Here is a 16,279-nt window from a genome sequence, read left to right on the forward strand (position 1 = left end):
TCAAAACTAGTTTAACCCCTCCCCAACACCATTAGTTAGCCTGTCTGCAAGCACGTTCGCCCCAGCCCTGTTAAGGTGTAACCCATCCATGTGATACAGGTCCCACCTGCCCCAGAACTGGTCCCAATGATCCAGAAACCCGAAGCCCTCTTTTCTGGACCATTTCTCCAGCCAAGCATTCATATGCTTGATCCTGTCATTCTGGTACTTATTTTCCCGAGATCCAGAGATCACCACCTTGGATGTTCTATTCTTTAGTATGTTCCCCAGCTTTTGATATTCACCCTGTAGAGCCTTAGCCCTTTTTTTCACCAATATCATCGATCCCAACCTGGACCACCACTCTGAATGTTCTTCTTCCCCCTGAAGAGTTTATCCACCCGTTCCACGATGTCTCAGACTGTTGCACCGGGCAGGCAGCATACCATCCTTGATTCCCGTCTTCTGTTACAGAAACGCCTGTCTATACCTCTCACTGTTGTATACCCTCTGACAGCAGCATTGCTCCTGTTACCTATGTCCTCCTGTTCAACCAATCTGTTTTTACTGTTCTCCCTGGAGATATCAACACTCTCAATGTTCAGTACAGAGTACCGGTTTGAGAGAGCAACACAATTGGGGGCATTCTGCCCAACCCGTCCCCTCTTCCTACCATGCCGGACAGTCACACAGCCATTTTCCGTCTGAACTCTCGGGTGTGTGGGGTGGGGTGACCACCTCCTGACGTGTCTGGCCCATCAAATCCTCACATCCGTTGTACAAGTTTGAAGCCCAAGTTTCGTATCATCTGCAAACTTTAAAATGTTGCTCTTTATAATTGGCTGCCACCTTTTCCCCACAAAATGTACAGTGAATTCACTTTACAGTATATCCTGTGAAGTGCTTGTAGACACGTTGAAGTCCTGTAGCTCAGTGGTTAGTGTACTCGCCTCGCAAGTGAGAGATATGGGTTCCATTCCCGGCTGGGCAAAACCTTGGGCGAGTTTCCTCATTCCACACGCCTGTCTACCAGCAGTAATAATCCCTCAAGAAAAAAACAAAAACAATAATAATTGGTCACTTCACTCCATGGCTGCTTGTGCGACACGGCTGTGCGCAAATGACTGCCGCGTTTCGCCCACAAATATACAGCCAATTCATTTTACACTGAATACTGAACCGACTCCTCCGCCCACCCTCTCACCTCACCCGTCCTCAACTCAAATGCCAAATGCGAGCCGATGCTGAACTTCCTCAAATCCAGTCGAGGGAATCCGCTCAGCTGCCCCTGCATCTTCTGCTCCCACCCCAGCACCTACCCACCCCTCCCTCCTCACCTTTGAACCTGCCTCCCCCTCCTCTCTCATCACCACAACACGTATGAAATCGACCACATGCTCCCCCAACCCCATCCCTAACCCCTCCTTACCTCCCAGCTCCAACTCCTTGCCTCTCTGCTCACTGACTTCATTAACTTCTCCCTGTCCTCCGGTACTCTTCCCATCCCTTTAAAAAAAATCATTCCTATCCTTAAAAAACTCTCCTTAGACCCTTCTCTACTCCCAAACTACCGCCCTATCGCCAACCTCCTTTTCCTTGCCAAGGTCCTGGAACAAGTTGTTGCTTCTCAGCTTTGCTCCTTCCTCTCCCGCCACTCCCTTCTCGAACCCCGAGAGAACATTTTGCAACCGTTATGTGATGTTTTGAATCCTGGCACAAGGGAGGCAACATATCATGCACGTTTTTGATTGCAGAAACGTCTGTCTACTCCCTCGACTTGTGTCCCCAAAGCAACTGCATTGATACTCATCCCTGTCCCCCCTGTGCATCCATTTGCTTTTGACTCCTCCCCAGATGTTTCACCTACACACACACATTCACAGAAACACCCACACACACATAAGAACAGGTGTAAGTCATTCACATACACCCACAGTCCTTCAGAGAGAGAGACACACACACAGACACACACACAGACATGCACACAGACACACACACATACATTCAGTGAGAGTGAAAGACACATGCAGACACACACACACAGGTACTTTTTTTTAAATAAACAGAAAACCAGACACACAGGATAAATTGTCACCTGTGTCTAAATTTACTCTACTAAAATTGCATTTTTGAGGGTGGCAAAAACTATTAAATTCGGTTTTAACTATAGAGCCAGTTTTTCATAAAAGTATTTCATGAAAGAATTTGCAGAACAAGGATTAAAATGATTCATAATTTGACAAGTTCTGGACGATCTGAAACGTCACCTTAATAGAATAAATGTGGGCCTAAATGTAGATGGTTATTTTACCCACAATAAGCCCCCCCCTCAGGGCAGAGATTAGTGCAGTAATGCAGCTTAGTGGTTAGGGCACTCGCCTTGCAAGCGAGATGACCTGCGTTCAATTCTTGGACAGGACAAAACATTGGACAAGTTTCCTTACCCGACACATATCTGTTTATATAACAGTAATCCACGACTGTTTGTGGGACACTGCTGTGCGCAATTGGCTGCCGCGTTTCGCCCACAAAATAGTCAATTCACTTTACAGTGTATTCTGTGAAATGCTTTGAGACATCTTGAAGATGTGATAAGACGCGATATCAAATGCAAGGATTATTATTATCTACTGGTGTAAAAGGAGACATTTTCAATGCAAGTCTTTAATAGTTGAATTCTGTGACAGAATTATTGGTTCTCACAAAGTACAGCTTTAAACTAATAACTTAAAACTGCCACAGCACAGATTAATGAAATAAACGGTTCACTATCCTTTCCTTCGGAAGCATTTACGATGCATTTTGATCATTAACCAGTCTTTTAAAATGGAGCTTAAATGGCAAACTATGGTTATGATGTCTCCCGCTGGCACGAGAGAGCAGCCTGAGGTGGCAGCTAGGCGATGTGGACTTCATCTGTTTTTCTGGGCCTTTTGGGCAGACTTGGTGACCCTGCCAGTACCAGTGGCCTTCCGCTCCACCCCTTTGATAACACCCACCGCCACAGTCTGCCTCATGTCACGCACCGCAAAGCGCCCTGAAACAAACAGCCTGTCATTCCACACTCTCACACTCACCAGTGGAGCACCATTAACTTCACAATAATAAGTGACATTTACACGGCACCTTTCAAGTCGGGAGGATGTTCCAAGGCACTGGACAGTCAGGGATTTGCACCCGAGCTGGGGGCTGGGATGAGGAGGATTGGAGGGCAGGAGATAGGAGGGTGATCAAAGGCGTAGTCGAAGAGGAGGGTCTTGAAGGAGGCAAGGAAGTGAGGTGAAGGGACTATTGGATGGAGTTCCAGAGGGTGGGGCAGAGGGGCTGAAGGCCTGGCTGCTGATGGTGGCGGGGGATGGTTGAGTGGAGGATGTGGAGCAAGCTGGAGCCCGCTGAGCAGAGGGAGAGGACAGGTTGACATGGAGTTGGCAGGTCACAGAGGCAGGAGGAGCCGAGGGGCTCCTGTCATATGTAAGAGAGATGTTTGGTAAAGCCTGACTTACCCAGAGGAGGATACTCCGAGAAGCTCTCCACACACATGGCTTTGCCAGGGATCATCTCCACAATGGCAGCGTCGCCGGACTTCAGGAATTTGGGGTTGTCCTCCAGCTTCTTCCCAGAGCGACGATCGATCTTCTCCTTCAACTCGGCAAATTTACACGCAATGTGAGCGGTGTGGCAATCCAGCACCGGAGCGTAGCCCGCGGAGATCTGCCCAGGGTGGTTCAGAATAATCACCTGAACACAGCCAGAGAACAGTGAGATTCTCCTAACCTAACCCTATCTCCCTCCTCCTCCCTGCTCTCCCACAAAATGCAGCTGACCCAAAACTCCACTGCCCGCACACTCACCCGTACTGAACTCCGTACCCCCATTATACGAGTCCTTGCCAGGCTCCCTATCACACACACTAAACTCTGTACCCCGATCACACCAGCCCTCGCCAAGCTCCACTGGCTCTCTATCACACACTTAACTCCATACCCCATCACACCAGTTCTAGCCACTGACTACCTATTGCCGAACGGATTAAGTTCAAGATCCTCACATTCATTTTCAAATCCCTTCATGCCCTGGCACCTCCCAACCTCTCTGACCTGCTTATCCCCCAACTCGGAACCTGTTGCCTCCACTCGACTGGCTCCGGCCTCCTGCATGTCCCTCGTACGCTCCATTCCATCATCGGTGGCCTCACTTTTAGCCCCTCTGCCCCGAACACTCTGGAACACTCTTCCTCTGTCCCTTCGCCTTGCTCCATCCCTTGCCTCCTTTACGGTATGTCTCAAGATCCTCCTCTTTGACCGCAACTTTGGCCACCTTCCTGCCCCTACCATCCCTGCCCTCCATCCCTCCTGATCCTAACCCCCTGCTTGGGTCCAAATCCCTCATTGTCCAGGGTCATCCTCTTGATGTGAAAGGCAGGTGCTGTGTAAATGTAATGTAATTTGTTGTGCACAGTGTTAGCTCAGATTTCTGGCTTGTTTCTTTTCAATACAAACCGGGCTCGCTTTTGTGAGAACAAGGCAAGTCTCACCAGGAGCCTGAGTTAGGCTGGGCACACTGATGGCATTGTGTAACATCAGCAACAAACATCTCAATTTACATAGCGCCCTTCACATAGGATAACACCTCAGAGCACTGACATCCCCTCTGGGTAACCTAGATGAGAGGGAGCATTTTTATAGCACCTTTGAGGAGAAATCCCACTCGGTCCAGATTCACTCTATCAAACACAGCAGTTTAGAACATCCAGAATCTGGAAAGTGATTGAATTTAGTCTTAACTCTGACGTTGGATTACTGTACTGAAGTAATTAAAAACCAGATTCAAATTGAAGGTTTTGCCAAAATCTGGACTCTGAAATAATAATCCTTAATAATAATCCTTGCATTTGTTATTACCCCTTATGATGTCTTCAGGACGTCTTAAAGCACTCACAGAATATATGTAATGTAATGTATATTTTGTTTGGCGAAACGCAGCAGATAATTGGGCACAGCAGTGTCCCACAAACAGTTGTTGATTAGGTGACCAAATTATCAACTAACATTCGGGTTCCTACTTACTACTAGGTACACTGAGGTGTGTGGAGTAAGGAAACTTGCCTAAGGTTTGACCTGTCCGGGAATCAAACCCAGGTCCTCTCACTTGCAAGGCGAGTGCTCTAACCACTACACTCCAGTATTTGAGTCGTCTTGAAGACGTAATAAGACGCTATATCAAATGCAAGGATTATCATTATTATTACTTGTGGAGTAAATCTAGACATGAAAGGAATTTCTTACCCTACAGTAATATCTATCACATGAAGTGACCATCTTTCTAGACAAAGATGGCGGTTCCCACAAACAGCCGTGATGTGAACATCTACGTATGTGGGGGATTGTTGGCCAAGAGTATGGGGACACACTGTGCTTTCCAATACCTCACGGATTCTTTAACATTCACAACAACTAATAGACAGGAGCTTGCTTTCATATCTCATCCAAAGCCTGGGATTGTTTTCCTTAGAGCAGACAGGTTTAAGGGGAGATTTAATCACGGTGCTCAAAATGATGAGGGGTTTTGATAGAGTAGATAAGGAGAAACTATTTCCACAGGCAGGTGGGTCAGTAACCAGAGGACACAGATGTAGGATAATCGGCAAAAAAAACAGAGTGGATATGAGGAGACAGTTTTTTTACCCAGAGAGTTGTTACAGTCTGGAAGGCACTGCCTGAAAGGAGGATGGAAGCAGATTTGATAATAGCTTTCAAAAGAACATAAAAACAGACTCCAAGAGTTTTTACAAATATATAAAGAGGAAAAGGCGAGCGAGGGTGAATGTGGGTCCATTACAGGGAGAGACTGGAGGAATTATAATAGGGGACAAAGACATGGCAGAGTCATTAAACAAGTATTTTTCTACAGTCTTCACCATGGAAGACACTGGAAACATACCAAAAATAGAGGACCAAGAAGACAATGTTAGTGAGCAACTTAGGGAAATTAACATTAGTAAAGAGATGGTTCTCGGTAAATTGTCGGGTCTTAAAACTGATAAATCCCCTGGACTGGATGGCCTGCATCCGAGAGTTTTAAAGGAGGCGGCTACTGAGATAGTGGATGGCTTGTCTATAATCTTCCAAAAGTCTGTGGATACTGGAAAAGTTCCCATTGATTGGAAGATTGCAAACGTAACTCCACTACTTAAGAGGGTGGGAGAGAAAATAGGGAAAACTATAGACCAGTTAGTTTGACGTCAGTTGTAGGGAAAATTCTTGAGTCCTTAATAAAAGACGTAGTTATGGGATACCTGGAAGACCATGAAAAGATTAGGCAGAGTCAACACGGCTTTACAGAGGGAAGTCGTGTTTGACTAACCTTTTAGAATTGTTTGAGGATGTATCGGAGGTTGGAGAAGGGGGAACCAGTAGATGTGGTATATTTGGATTATAGGAAGGCATTTGACAAGGTGCCACACAAAAGGCTGTTACTCAAGATCAAGGCCCACGGGATTAATGGGACAATATTAACATGGATAGAAGAGTGGCTATCGGGTAGAAAGCAGAGAGTAGTGATAAACGGATCATTCTCGAATTGGCAGGAGATGTAACTAGTGGAGTGCCACAAGGATCAGTGCCTCGGCCTCAGCTATTTACCATTGACATCAATGATCCGGACGAGGACATTGAATGTAATGTATCTAAGTTCGCGGATGACACTAAACTCAGGGGGAGAGTGAGCTCTGAGGATGATGCAAAAAGATTGCAATGGGATATAGACAGGCGAGGGGAGTGGGCGAGTCGGTGGCAGATGGAATTTAATGTGGGGAAGTGTGAAGTTATTCACCTCGGCAGCAAGAATAAAAGAACAGATTATTTTCTAGAGGGGGAGAGATTAGACAGTGTTAGTGTTCAGAGGGATTTGGGTGTCCGTGTACACCAGTCCCAAAAAGTTAGTTTGCAGGTTCAGCAGCAACTGAGAAGGCGAACGGCATATTAGCGTTCATTGCCAAAGGTTTAGAGTACAAGAGTAGGGAAGTCTCGCTGCAGCTATATAGGGCTTTGGTGAGACCGCACCGAGAGTATTGTGTGCAGTGTTGGTCTCCTTATTTAAAAAAGGACATACTTGCCCTCGAGGGGGTGCAGCGTAGATTCACTCGGTTAGTGCCTGGGATGAGGGGACTGACCTATGAGGAGAGGCTGAATAAACTAAGGTGTATTCTCTGGAGTACAGAAGAATTAGGGGAGATCTTATTGAAACATATAAGATTCTTAAAGGGCGGATAAAGTAGACACTGAGGGTCTGTTTCCCCGGTGGGAGAATCTGTAACCGGGGGTCACAGTCTGAAAATTAAGGGTCAGCCTTTTAGAGCAGAGTTGAGGAAACATTTCTTCACTCAGAGGGCAGTGACTTTATGGAATCCACTCCCCCCGAAGGCTGTAGATGTCAGTCCTTCAACATCTTCAAGGCTGAGACTAATAGATTCTTGAAAAACAGAGGGATTAGGGGATATGGGGAGAGGGCGGGTAATTAGAGTTAGGTCTGAAGATCAGCCGTGATCTTATTGAATGGCGGGGCACAGGCTCGAGGGGACGAATGGCCGACTCCTGCTCCTAATTCTTATGTTCTTATGTTCTAAAAGGGAATTGGGTAGGGACTTGAAAAGGAACAATGTGCAGGACTACAGGGTAAGAGCAGAGGAGTGGGACTAATTGGAAGCTCTTCCAAAGACCCGGCACAGGCTGAATGGCCTCCTTCTGTGCTGTAAGATGCTGTGATTGTATGACAGCATGTTCGGCAATGCCTTGTGCCCGAGTCCTGGACTGCCACCTGCCTGGACACCACATGAACCTGTCCTTCCAGGCTCTCATCTCCCCAGTGAGCTAAGGCCACAGCCAGAGAGCGGAGAAGTGAACTGGGGAGAAACAGCAAAGGGGAGACTGACTTGTGCAGTGAAGTTGGCGGCCTCCACTGGTGGGTCGTTCTTGCTGTCGCCGGCCACGTTGCCGCGGCGGATATCTTTGACGGACACGTTCTTGACGTTGAAGCCGACGTTGTCTCCGGGCAGAGCCTCGGTCAGGGCCTCGTGGTGCATCTCCACAGACTTCACCTCCGTGGTGACGTTAACAGGAGCAAATGTTACCACCATTCCCGGCTTCAGGATACCTGTCTCCACACGGCCTACTGGCACAGTGCCTATCCCTGCAAACAACAACACGTTACATTTCTACAGCGCCTTTCATGTTGAGAGGACGTCCCAAACCGCTCACCTGAATTAGATAGTCATCCAAGCTGGCCAATAGCATAGCATCCCAGGCCTTATCATATCGTAATACCTGAACACCTCATAGCACCTTAGCCTTGTCAGCCGGGCAGCAAACTAGCCTCTGAATGTTATGGGTTCAAGCCCCATGTCAGGAATCACAGTCTAGGCTAAAACTCCAGCGAAGGATGGGGGAGCGTCGCACTGTCAGAGACAACGTCCTTCAGATGAGATGTTAAACCGAGCTCCTGTCTGTACCTGTTCAAGTGGATGTTAAAGATCCTGTGGCACTATTCGAAAAGAGAAGGGAGTTTCTCTCTCCCAATGTCCTGGCCAACAACCCCCCATATAAAATTGGTCACTTAGTCCACAACTGTTTGTGGGACACTGCTGTACACAACTGGCAGTCGCTACACTTTACAGTAAATCCTGTGAAGCGCTTTGAATCTCGATGACGTGATAAGGATTGTTATTGTACCATTTATGGTAAAGTGTAGTGATTGGATTTTGTTGGCGATCAGGCTGTTTTCACACAATATCCCACAAACAGACATGAAGTAAATATCCATTTTTATCTCATTTCCAACATTATCACCTGAACAAGGTGCAGACAGGATATTACTTAATGGCTGATCTGCAGGATGGCAGTTCTGACAACGCCATGCTCTCCCAGCACTGAGCTGCAGGGTCAGCCTGGACTTACAAGTCCTGATTTGAGGCATGAACTCACAACCTTCTGGCTCAGAAGTGAGAGGTGAAACTGAGTCAGGCTGACTGATGAATCTGCACAACAACAACTTTACATTTATATAACGCCCCTCACGCAGGGTAGTGACCCAGAGCACACGGATTGTAAGATAACAGTTAACGGGAAAGGGGGAGTTGTAGGGGGGTTGAGGGCAGGACACTGGGACTTGTTTAAATAGCAGCTGGCTACTGTGATGGGGGAAACATGAGGGTAGGGGTTCTGCTGTGCGCAATTGGCAGCCGTGTTTTGCACACAAAATACAGCCACTACCTATACTTTACAGTATATTCTGTGAAGTGCTTTGAGAAGTCTGGGAGATGAATAAGGCGTTATGGAGTCCTGTGGCTCAGTGGTTAGAGCACTCGCTTTGCGAGCGAGAGACCTGAGTTCAATTCCAGGCAGAGGGCGAAACCTCGGGCAAGTTTCCTTACTCCACACAGAGCCTAATAATAATCCCTCCAAAACAAAACAATAATAAATTGGTCATTTTCAATCTACGACTGTTTGTGGGACATTGCTGTGCGCAATTGGCCGCCGCGTTCGCCCACAAATATACAGTCAATTCACTTTACAGTGTGTTCTGTGAAGCGCTTTGGGACGTCCTCCCGGCGTGAAAAGCGCTATATCAAATGCAAGGATTATTATTATTATTATTATATCAAACACAAGGCTTTATTATTATTATTAAATCTCTTCATCGGATTCGGGGGGGGGGGGATTGGTTGGAGACTACTCCCTGTACACAGAACTGATCATCTTAGTAACTAATTGATGGCTTTTCTCCACATCAAGTGCTTTGGAGGGTTTTAAAGGCGAGCACATAGAGAGACTTACCGCCAATCTTGTAGACATCCTGGAGAGGCAGTCTCAGTGGCTTCTCGGTGGGTCTCTGGGGAGGCAGGATAGAGTCCAGAGCCTCCAACAGAGTCACTCCGTTAGCACTACCGTCCTTACGGTTAATCTTCCAGCCTTTAAACCAGCTCATCTGTGTGTAACACACCTCAGGCATAGTAAAGTACAGCATATAACACAGGAACAACACAGGCATGATGAGGGGCAGGTTAAACACATGCACCACCCCCTTACACAGACCCCCACCCACATCCAAACATACACATGCCAAATACACCCTCCCAAAGAACCCCCACCCTCCCCCACACACACACACACACAGACTCCACACACTCCCTACACACACAGTCCCCCCCCCCACACACACACACACACAAACATCCACACCCATACTGGAGCAAAGGGAGACAATGGGATATGATGCAGTTGTTTAGTGGAGTGACATAATGTAACCAGGGGAATTATTAAATACTATATATAATATAGTAATATAATGCTCAATCCACGGCTGTCGTAGGACTGTTGTGCAGAATTGGCTGCCGCGTTTCATCCACAAGATATACAGTCAATTCACTTTACAGTGTATTCTGTGCAGCGCTTTGAGACATCTTGAAGATATGATAAGGCGCTATGTCAAATGCAAGGATTATTATATTTCTTTTACTTGGAATTAATAATAATAATCCTTGTATTTTATATAGCGCTTTATCACGTCTTCAAGATGCCAAAGCGCTTCATAAGATATACTGTAAATTGTAGTGACTGTGTATTTTCTGGGCGAAACACGGCAGCAATTGTGCACAGCAGAGTCCCACAAACAGCCGTGGATTGAGTGACCAAATTATTATTTTGAAGAGATTATTACTCCCGGAAAAGCGATCAGTCAATCTACTAACACCTGGGTTCCTACTTACTGCTAGGTAAACAGAAGCGTGTGGAGCCTAAGATTTTGCCCTGCCAGGGATCAAACCCAGGACCTCTGGCTTGCCAGGCGAGTGCTCTAACCACTGAGCTACAGGACTCCACTAAGCTACAGAAGTCGTTCCCACTTACATTAGCACTGGCCTCCAGCATGTTGTCACCGTGCCAGCCTGAGATAGGCACAAAGGCCACCGTCTCGGGGTTGTAACCGATTTTCTTGATGTAGGTGCTGACTTCCTTCACAATTTCCTCGTACCTCTTCTGTCCATACGGAGGCTCGGTGGAGTCCATCTTGTTGACTCCCACGATCAGCTGTTTGACACCCAGGGTGTAGGCCAGGAGTGCGTGCTCCCGAGTCTGGCCGTTCTTAGAAATCCCGGCTTCAAACTCTCCCACTCCAGCCGCAACCACCAACACCGCACAGTCAGCCTGAGAACAACAAGCTAAACCTGCTTAGCCCTGAAATAATAACAATAATATTCCTTGCATTTGATATAGTGCCTAATCACATCCTTGAGACATCTCAAAGTGCCTCACAGAATATATTGTAAAGTGTAGTGACTGTATAATTTGTGGACGAAACGCGGCAGCCAATTGTGCACAGCAGCGTCCCACAAAGTCATGGATTGAGTGACCAAATAATTATCTATAAAAAAATGTTTTTGAAGAGATTATTACCCCCGGAAAGCGAACCACCGATCGACTAACAACTGTGTTCTTACTTACAGCTAGGTAAACAGAGACGTGTGGAGCAAGGAAACTTGCCTAAAGTTTTGCCCTGCCCACGTCATCTCGCTTGCGAGGCGAATGCTGTAACAACTACGCTACAGGACTCCACAGTAGAATCATAGCATTTTACAACACAGAACGAGGCCATTCAGCCCATCATGCCAGCTCTTTGAAAGAGCTTCCCAATCAGTCCCAATTCCCCGGTCTCACCTCATAGCCCTGCACATTTTTCCTTTTTAATTCCTTTTGAAAGTTGTTATTGCTGTTTCCATCACCTTTCAGGCAATGCATCCAGATTGTAACAACTCTCTGTATAAAACATTTCTCCTCATCTCCCCTCTGGTTCTTTCGTCATTTATCTTAAATCTATGTGCCCTTGTCGCTGACCCACCTGCCAATGGGAACAGTTTCTCCATATCTACTCTATCAAAACCCCTCATAATTTTGAACATTTCTATTAAATCTCCCCTTAACCTTCTCTGCTCTAAGAAGAACAATCCCAGCCTTTGGGTAAGATATTTTCTGTCAGTTGATGCTGAAATGGCAGGTTAGTGTTTTAAGTGCAGAGATCTGACAAAACCAAGCACTATATAACCACAATTTTGCGTGACCTCAATATTTTCAACAATAACAATGGAGGGAAGTGTGGAGTGGTGTCAGTATTGGGGCCACTGCTGTTTTTGATCCATATAAATAATAATAATAATAATAATAATAATAATAATAATAATAATCCTTGCATTTGATATAGCGCTTTTCACGTCGGGAGGACGTCCCAAAGCGCTTCACAGAACACATTGTAAACTGAATTGACTGTATATTTGTGGGCGAACGCGGCAGCCAATTGCGCACAGCAATGTCCCACAAACAGTCATGGATTGAAAATGACCAATTTATTATTGTTTTTGGTTTTGGAGGGATTGTTATTAGGCTCTGTGTGGAGTAAGGAAACTTGCCCAAGGTTTCGCCCTCTGCCTGGAATTGAACTCAGGTCTCTCACTTACAAAGCGAGTGCTCTAACCACTGAGCTACAGGACTCCGCATTAACAAAGAGTCCTCAAATGACCCCAGTACTAACAGTGTGTGTTCCTGAGGAACATCAGAAAAATGACATGGACTTGGGTATAGGAGGACAATTCCCAAGTTTGCAGATGATCCTAAGCTGGAAAAGCAGTAAACAGTGCGGAGGATAGTAACAGACTGCAAATGGCCATAGACAGACTGGTAACACGGGCAGACACGGGGCAGATGAAGTTTAATGGGGAGAAATGCAAAGTGATCCATTTTGGGAGGAGGAATGAGGAGAGGAATATAAGCTGATGGGACAATCTTAAAGGGGTGAAGGGACAGAGAGACCTGGGGGTCATATAGTAAATCTCTGAAGGTGGCCGGACAGGGAGATAACAATAACAACAACAACTTGGATGTATACAGTGCCCTCCACACCGGACGGCGTCTCAGAGGGATTCAGTAACGGATCCCGGGGCCGAGCCAGGGAGAGGGGGAGGAGCCAGGGGAGGGGGAGGAGCCAGGGGGAGGGGGAGGAGCCAGGGGAGGTGGAGGAGCCAGGAGAGGGGGAGGAGCCAGGGGAGGGGAAGGGGCCATGGTAGGGGAGGAGTCTGGGGGAGGAGCCAGGGGGAGGGGTCAGGGGAGGAGCCAGGGGAGGGGTCAGGGGGAGGAGTCAGGGGAGGGGGAGGAGCCTGGGGGAGGGGGGGAGGTGACCAAAGGTCGAAAAGAAAGGTCTTCAGCTGAGACCTGAGAATGGAAGAGAGGGGGTGAGGGGAAGGGAGTGAGGGAGGGAGTTCCAGAGCCTCGGGACGCAGTGGCTGAAGGCACAGCCACCGATGGGGGAGCGGAGGCCTCGGGGGACGAGGAGGAGGTCAGACCTGAGGAACGAAGGCAACGGGTACTGTTGTGAGGAGAGAGGAGGTCAGAGAGGTCGGAGGGGCAGAGGAGTGGAGGGATTTGAAGACAAGAGTGAGGATCTTGAAGTGGATCCTCTCCGGGACAGGAGCCGGTGCAGTCTGACCAGGACTGGGGGGATCGGGGAGTGGGGTTTGGGTGTGGGGGGGGGGCAGCACTGGGGGGATCGGGGAGTGGGGTTTGGGGTGGGGGGGAGGGCTAGGACTGGGGGATCGGGGAGTGGGGTTGGGTGTGGGGGGAGGGAGGGGGGGGGGGGTGGGGTTTGGGTGTGGGGGGAGGGCCAGGACTGGGGGGATCGGGGAGAGGGGTTTGGGTGTGGGGGGAGGGCCAGGACTGGGGGATCGGGGAGTGGGGTTTGGGTGTGGGGGGAGGGCCAGGACTGGGGGATCGGGCAGTGGGGTTTGGGGGGGAGGGCCAGGACTGGGGGGATCGGGGAGTGGGGTTTGGGTGTGGGGGGAGGGCCAGGACTGGGGGGATCGGGGAGGGGGTTTGGGTGTGGGGGGAGGGCCAGGACTGGGGGGATCGGGGAGAGGGGTTTGGTGTGGGTGAGAATGCGGGCGGCAGAGGTTTGAATGATCAGGATTTGATGGATGGCAGTGGAGGGGAGGCCGGTGAGGAGGGCGTTAGAGTAGTGCAGCCGAGAGGTGACAAAGGCCTGGACCAGGGTTTCAGTGGCTTTTGGGGAGAGATATTGGCGGAGACGGGCGATACGTCGGAGGTGGAAGAAAGCAGTGCTGAGGGACCAGATGTGGTTGAGGAAGGACAATTGGGGGTCGAACCTGATGCCTGGGTTGCGTAAGGGTTCGGCGAGTTTCGGGGGAGGTCGGGTAGGTGGAGGAGGTGAAAACCATGAGATTTTAGATGTTGACGAGAGCCAAAGAGTGTGGCTTCCATCTTGTCAACATTCAGCTGAGGACATTTGCACTCATCCAACCCCTGAGGTCTGACAGGCAGCTGACAGAACATCAGGGGACTGGGAGGCGCAGAGAGGTGGAAAAACAGAGTTGGGTGTCGTCCGCATACATGTGGAAATGTACCCCATGTCTGCGGATGTCATCCCCAAGAGGGAGCACAGAGATCAGAAAGAGGAGGGGGCCAAGGATGGATCCTTGGGTACCCCGCAGGTGACCAGGTGAGAGCGGGAGGAGAAGCCGTTTGTGCAGATGTACTGCTGGCGGTTTGTGAGGTAGGACTCGAACCGGGCGAGTGCGGTCCCACTGAGGTGGATGATGGAGGAAAGGCGGTGGAGGAGGATGGAGTAATCGACTGTGTCGAACGCGACGGAGAGGTCCAGGAGGACAAGGAGGCAGAGGGAGCCCCGGTCACAGATAGAGAGGATGTCTTTTGTGACTTTCACAAGTGCAGTCTCTGTACTGTCCGGTGGGCGGAAACCGGACTGGAGGGGTTCGAAGAGGGAGTGGGAGGAGAGGTGTGCGTGGAGTTGGTTGGCAACAACGCGATCTGGGAGTTTTGCGAGGAAGAGCAGGTTAGATATATGGCGATAGTGGCCGGGGTTTGAGGGATCTCGGGAGGGTTTTTTGAGGAGGGGGTTGATGACAGCAGTTTTGAGGGGGTCAGGGACTGATCCAGAGGAGACGGACTTGTTGATGACATCAGCCAGTAGTGGGCAGAGGAGGGGGAGCTGTGTGACCAGAAAGTTGGTGGGGAGGGGGTCGAGGCGGCAGGTGGTGGGTTTCATGGAGGTGATGGTGGGTGAGAGGGAGGAGGGAGAGATGGGGAGGAAGGAATGTAGGATGGGGGTGGTGGTAGGAGCAGATGATGGGGAGGGTGAGGGGGGCAGAGAGGGCGTGGTGTGGGTGACAAGAGGCAGGAGGATGAGGCTGCCTGGCGGATGTTGTGTATTTTAGATGAAAAGAGGTCCATGATCTCCTCGCACTTGGCATTGGATGTGAGGATTGAGGGACCTGAGGGGGAGCCACGGAGGAGGTAGTGGGTGGTGGAAAAAAGGATATTAGGATTGTGTTTAGCCTCCAAGATGATGTTGGGGTAGATAAAGCTGTTAAAAAAGCATCCGGGATGCAAGGCTTTATAAATAGGGGCATAGAATACACAAGTCAGGAAGTCATGATGAACCTTTATATAAAACACTGGTGAGGCCTCAGCTCGAGACTGGGTTCAGTTCTGGGCTCCACACGTTAGGAAGGATGTCAAGGCATTGGAGAGGGAGCAAAGGAGATTGACCAGGATGGCACCAGGAATGAGGGACCTCAGTTATCAGGAGAGGTTAGAGAAGTGAGGATTACTCTCCTTGGAGCAGAGAAGGTTAAGAGGAGACTTGATAGAAGTTTTCAAAATGATGAGGGGATTTGATAAGGTGAACAGGAGAAACTATCTCCACTGGCGGGTGGGTCGGTAACCCGAAGGCACTGATTTAATATAGTTGTTAAAAGAAAGAGGGGAGGGGAGGAGAAATGTTTTCACACAGCGAGGGGTTGGGATCTGGAATGCATTGCCTTAAAGGCTGGTGGGAGCCAATTTGATAACCACTTTTAAGAGAGAAGCAGATAATTATTTGGGGAGGACAACTTTGCAGGTCTATGGGGAGAGAGCGGGGGAGTGGGGTTGATCAGGGCTATGGGGAGAGAGCGGGGGAGTGGGGTTGATCAGGGCTATGGGGAGAGAGTGGGGGAGTGGGGTTGATCGGGGCTGTGGGGAGGGAGCGGGGGAGTGGGGTTGATCAGGGCTATGGGGAGAGAGCGGGGGAGTGGGGTTGATCGGGGCTATGGGGAGAGAGCGGGGGGAGTGGGGTTGATCGGGGCTATGGGGAGAGAGCGGGGGAGTGGGGTTGATCAGGGCTATGGGAGAGAGCGGGGGAGTGGGGTTGATCGGGGCTATGGGGGAGAGAGCGGGGGAGTGGG

General features: G+C 49.1%; 1 protein-coding gene across 1 annotated transcript; it reads right to left on the bottom strand.

The window, feature by feature from the left end:
• Positions 1 to 2,633: 2,633 nt before the first annotated feature.
• On the bottom strand, positions 2,634 to 11,183 carry LOC103171720 (elongation factor 1-alpha 1; the record flags this gene model as incomplete). Its single annotated transcript, NM_001292589.1, is given in 5 exon segments — positions 2,634 to 3,016; positions 3,483 to 3,717; positions 7,910 to 8,166; positions 9,810 to 9,960; positions 10,881 to 11,183. Coding segments are annotated over 5 exon segments (1,071 nt in total), but the record flags the coding sequence as incomplete, so codon positions are not given.
• Positions 11,184 to 16,279: the final 5,096 nt, after the last annotated feature.

This window comes from Callorhinchus milii, unplaced genomic scaffold (assembly GCF_018977255.1).
Source record: "Callorhinchus milii isolate IMCB2004 unplaced genomic scaffold, IMCB_Cmil_1.0 Scaffold1264, whole genome shotgun sequence".
NCBI lineage: Eukaryota > Metazoa > Chordata > Chondrichthyes > Chimaeriformes > Callorhinchidae > Callorhinchus > Callorhinchus milii.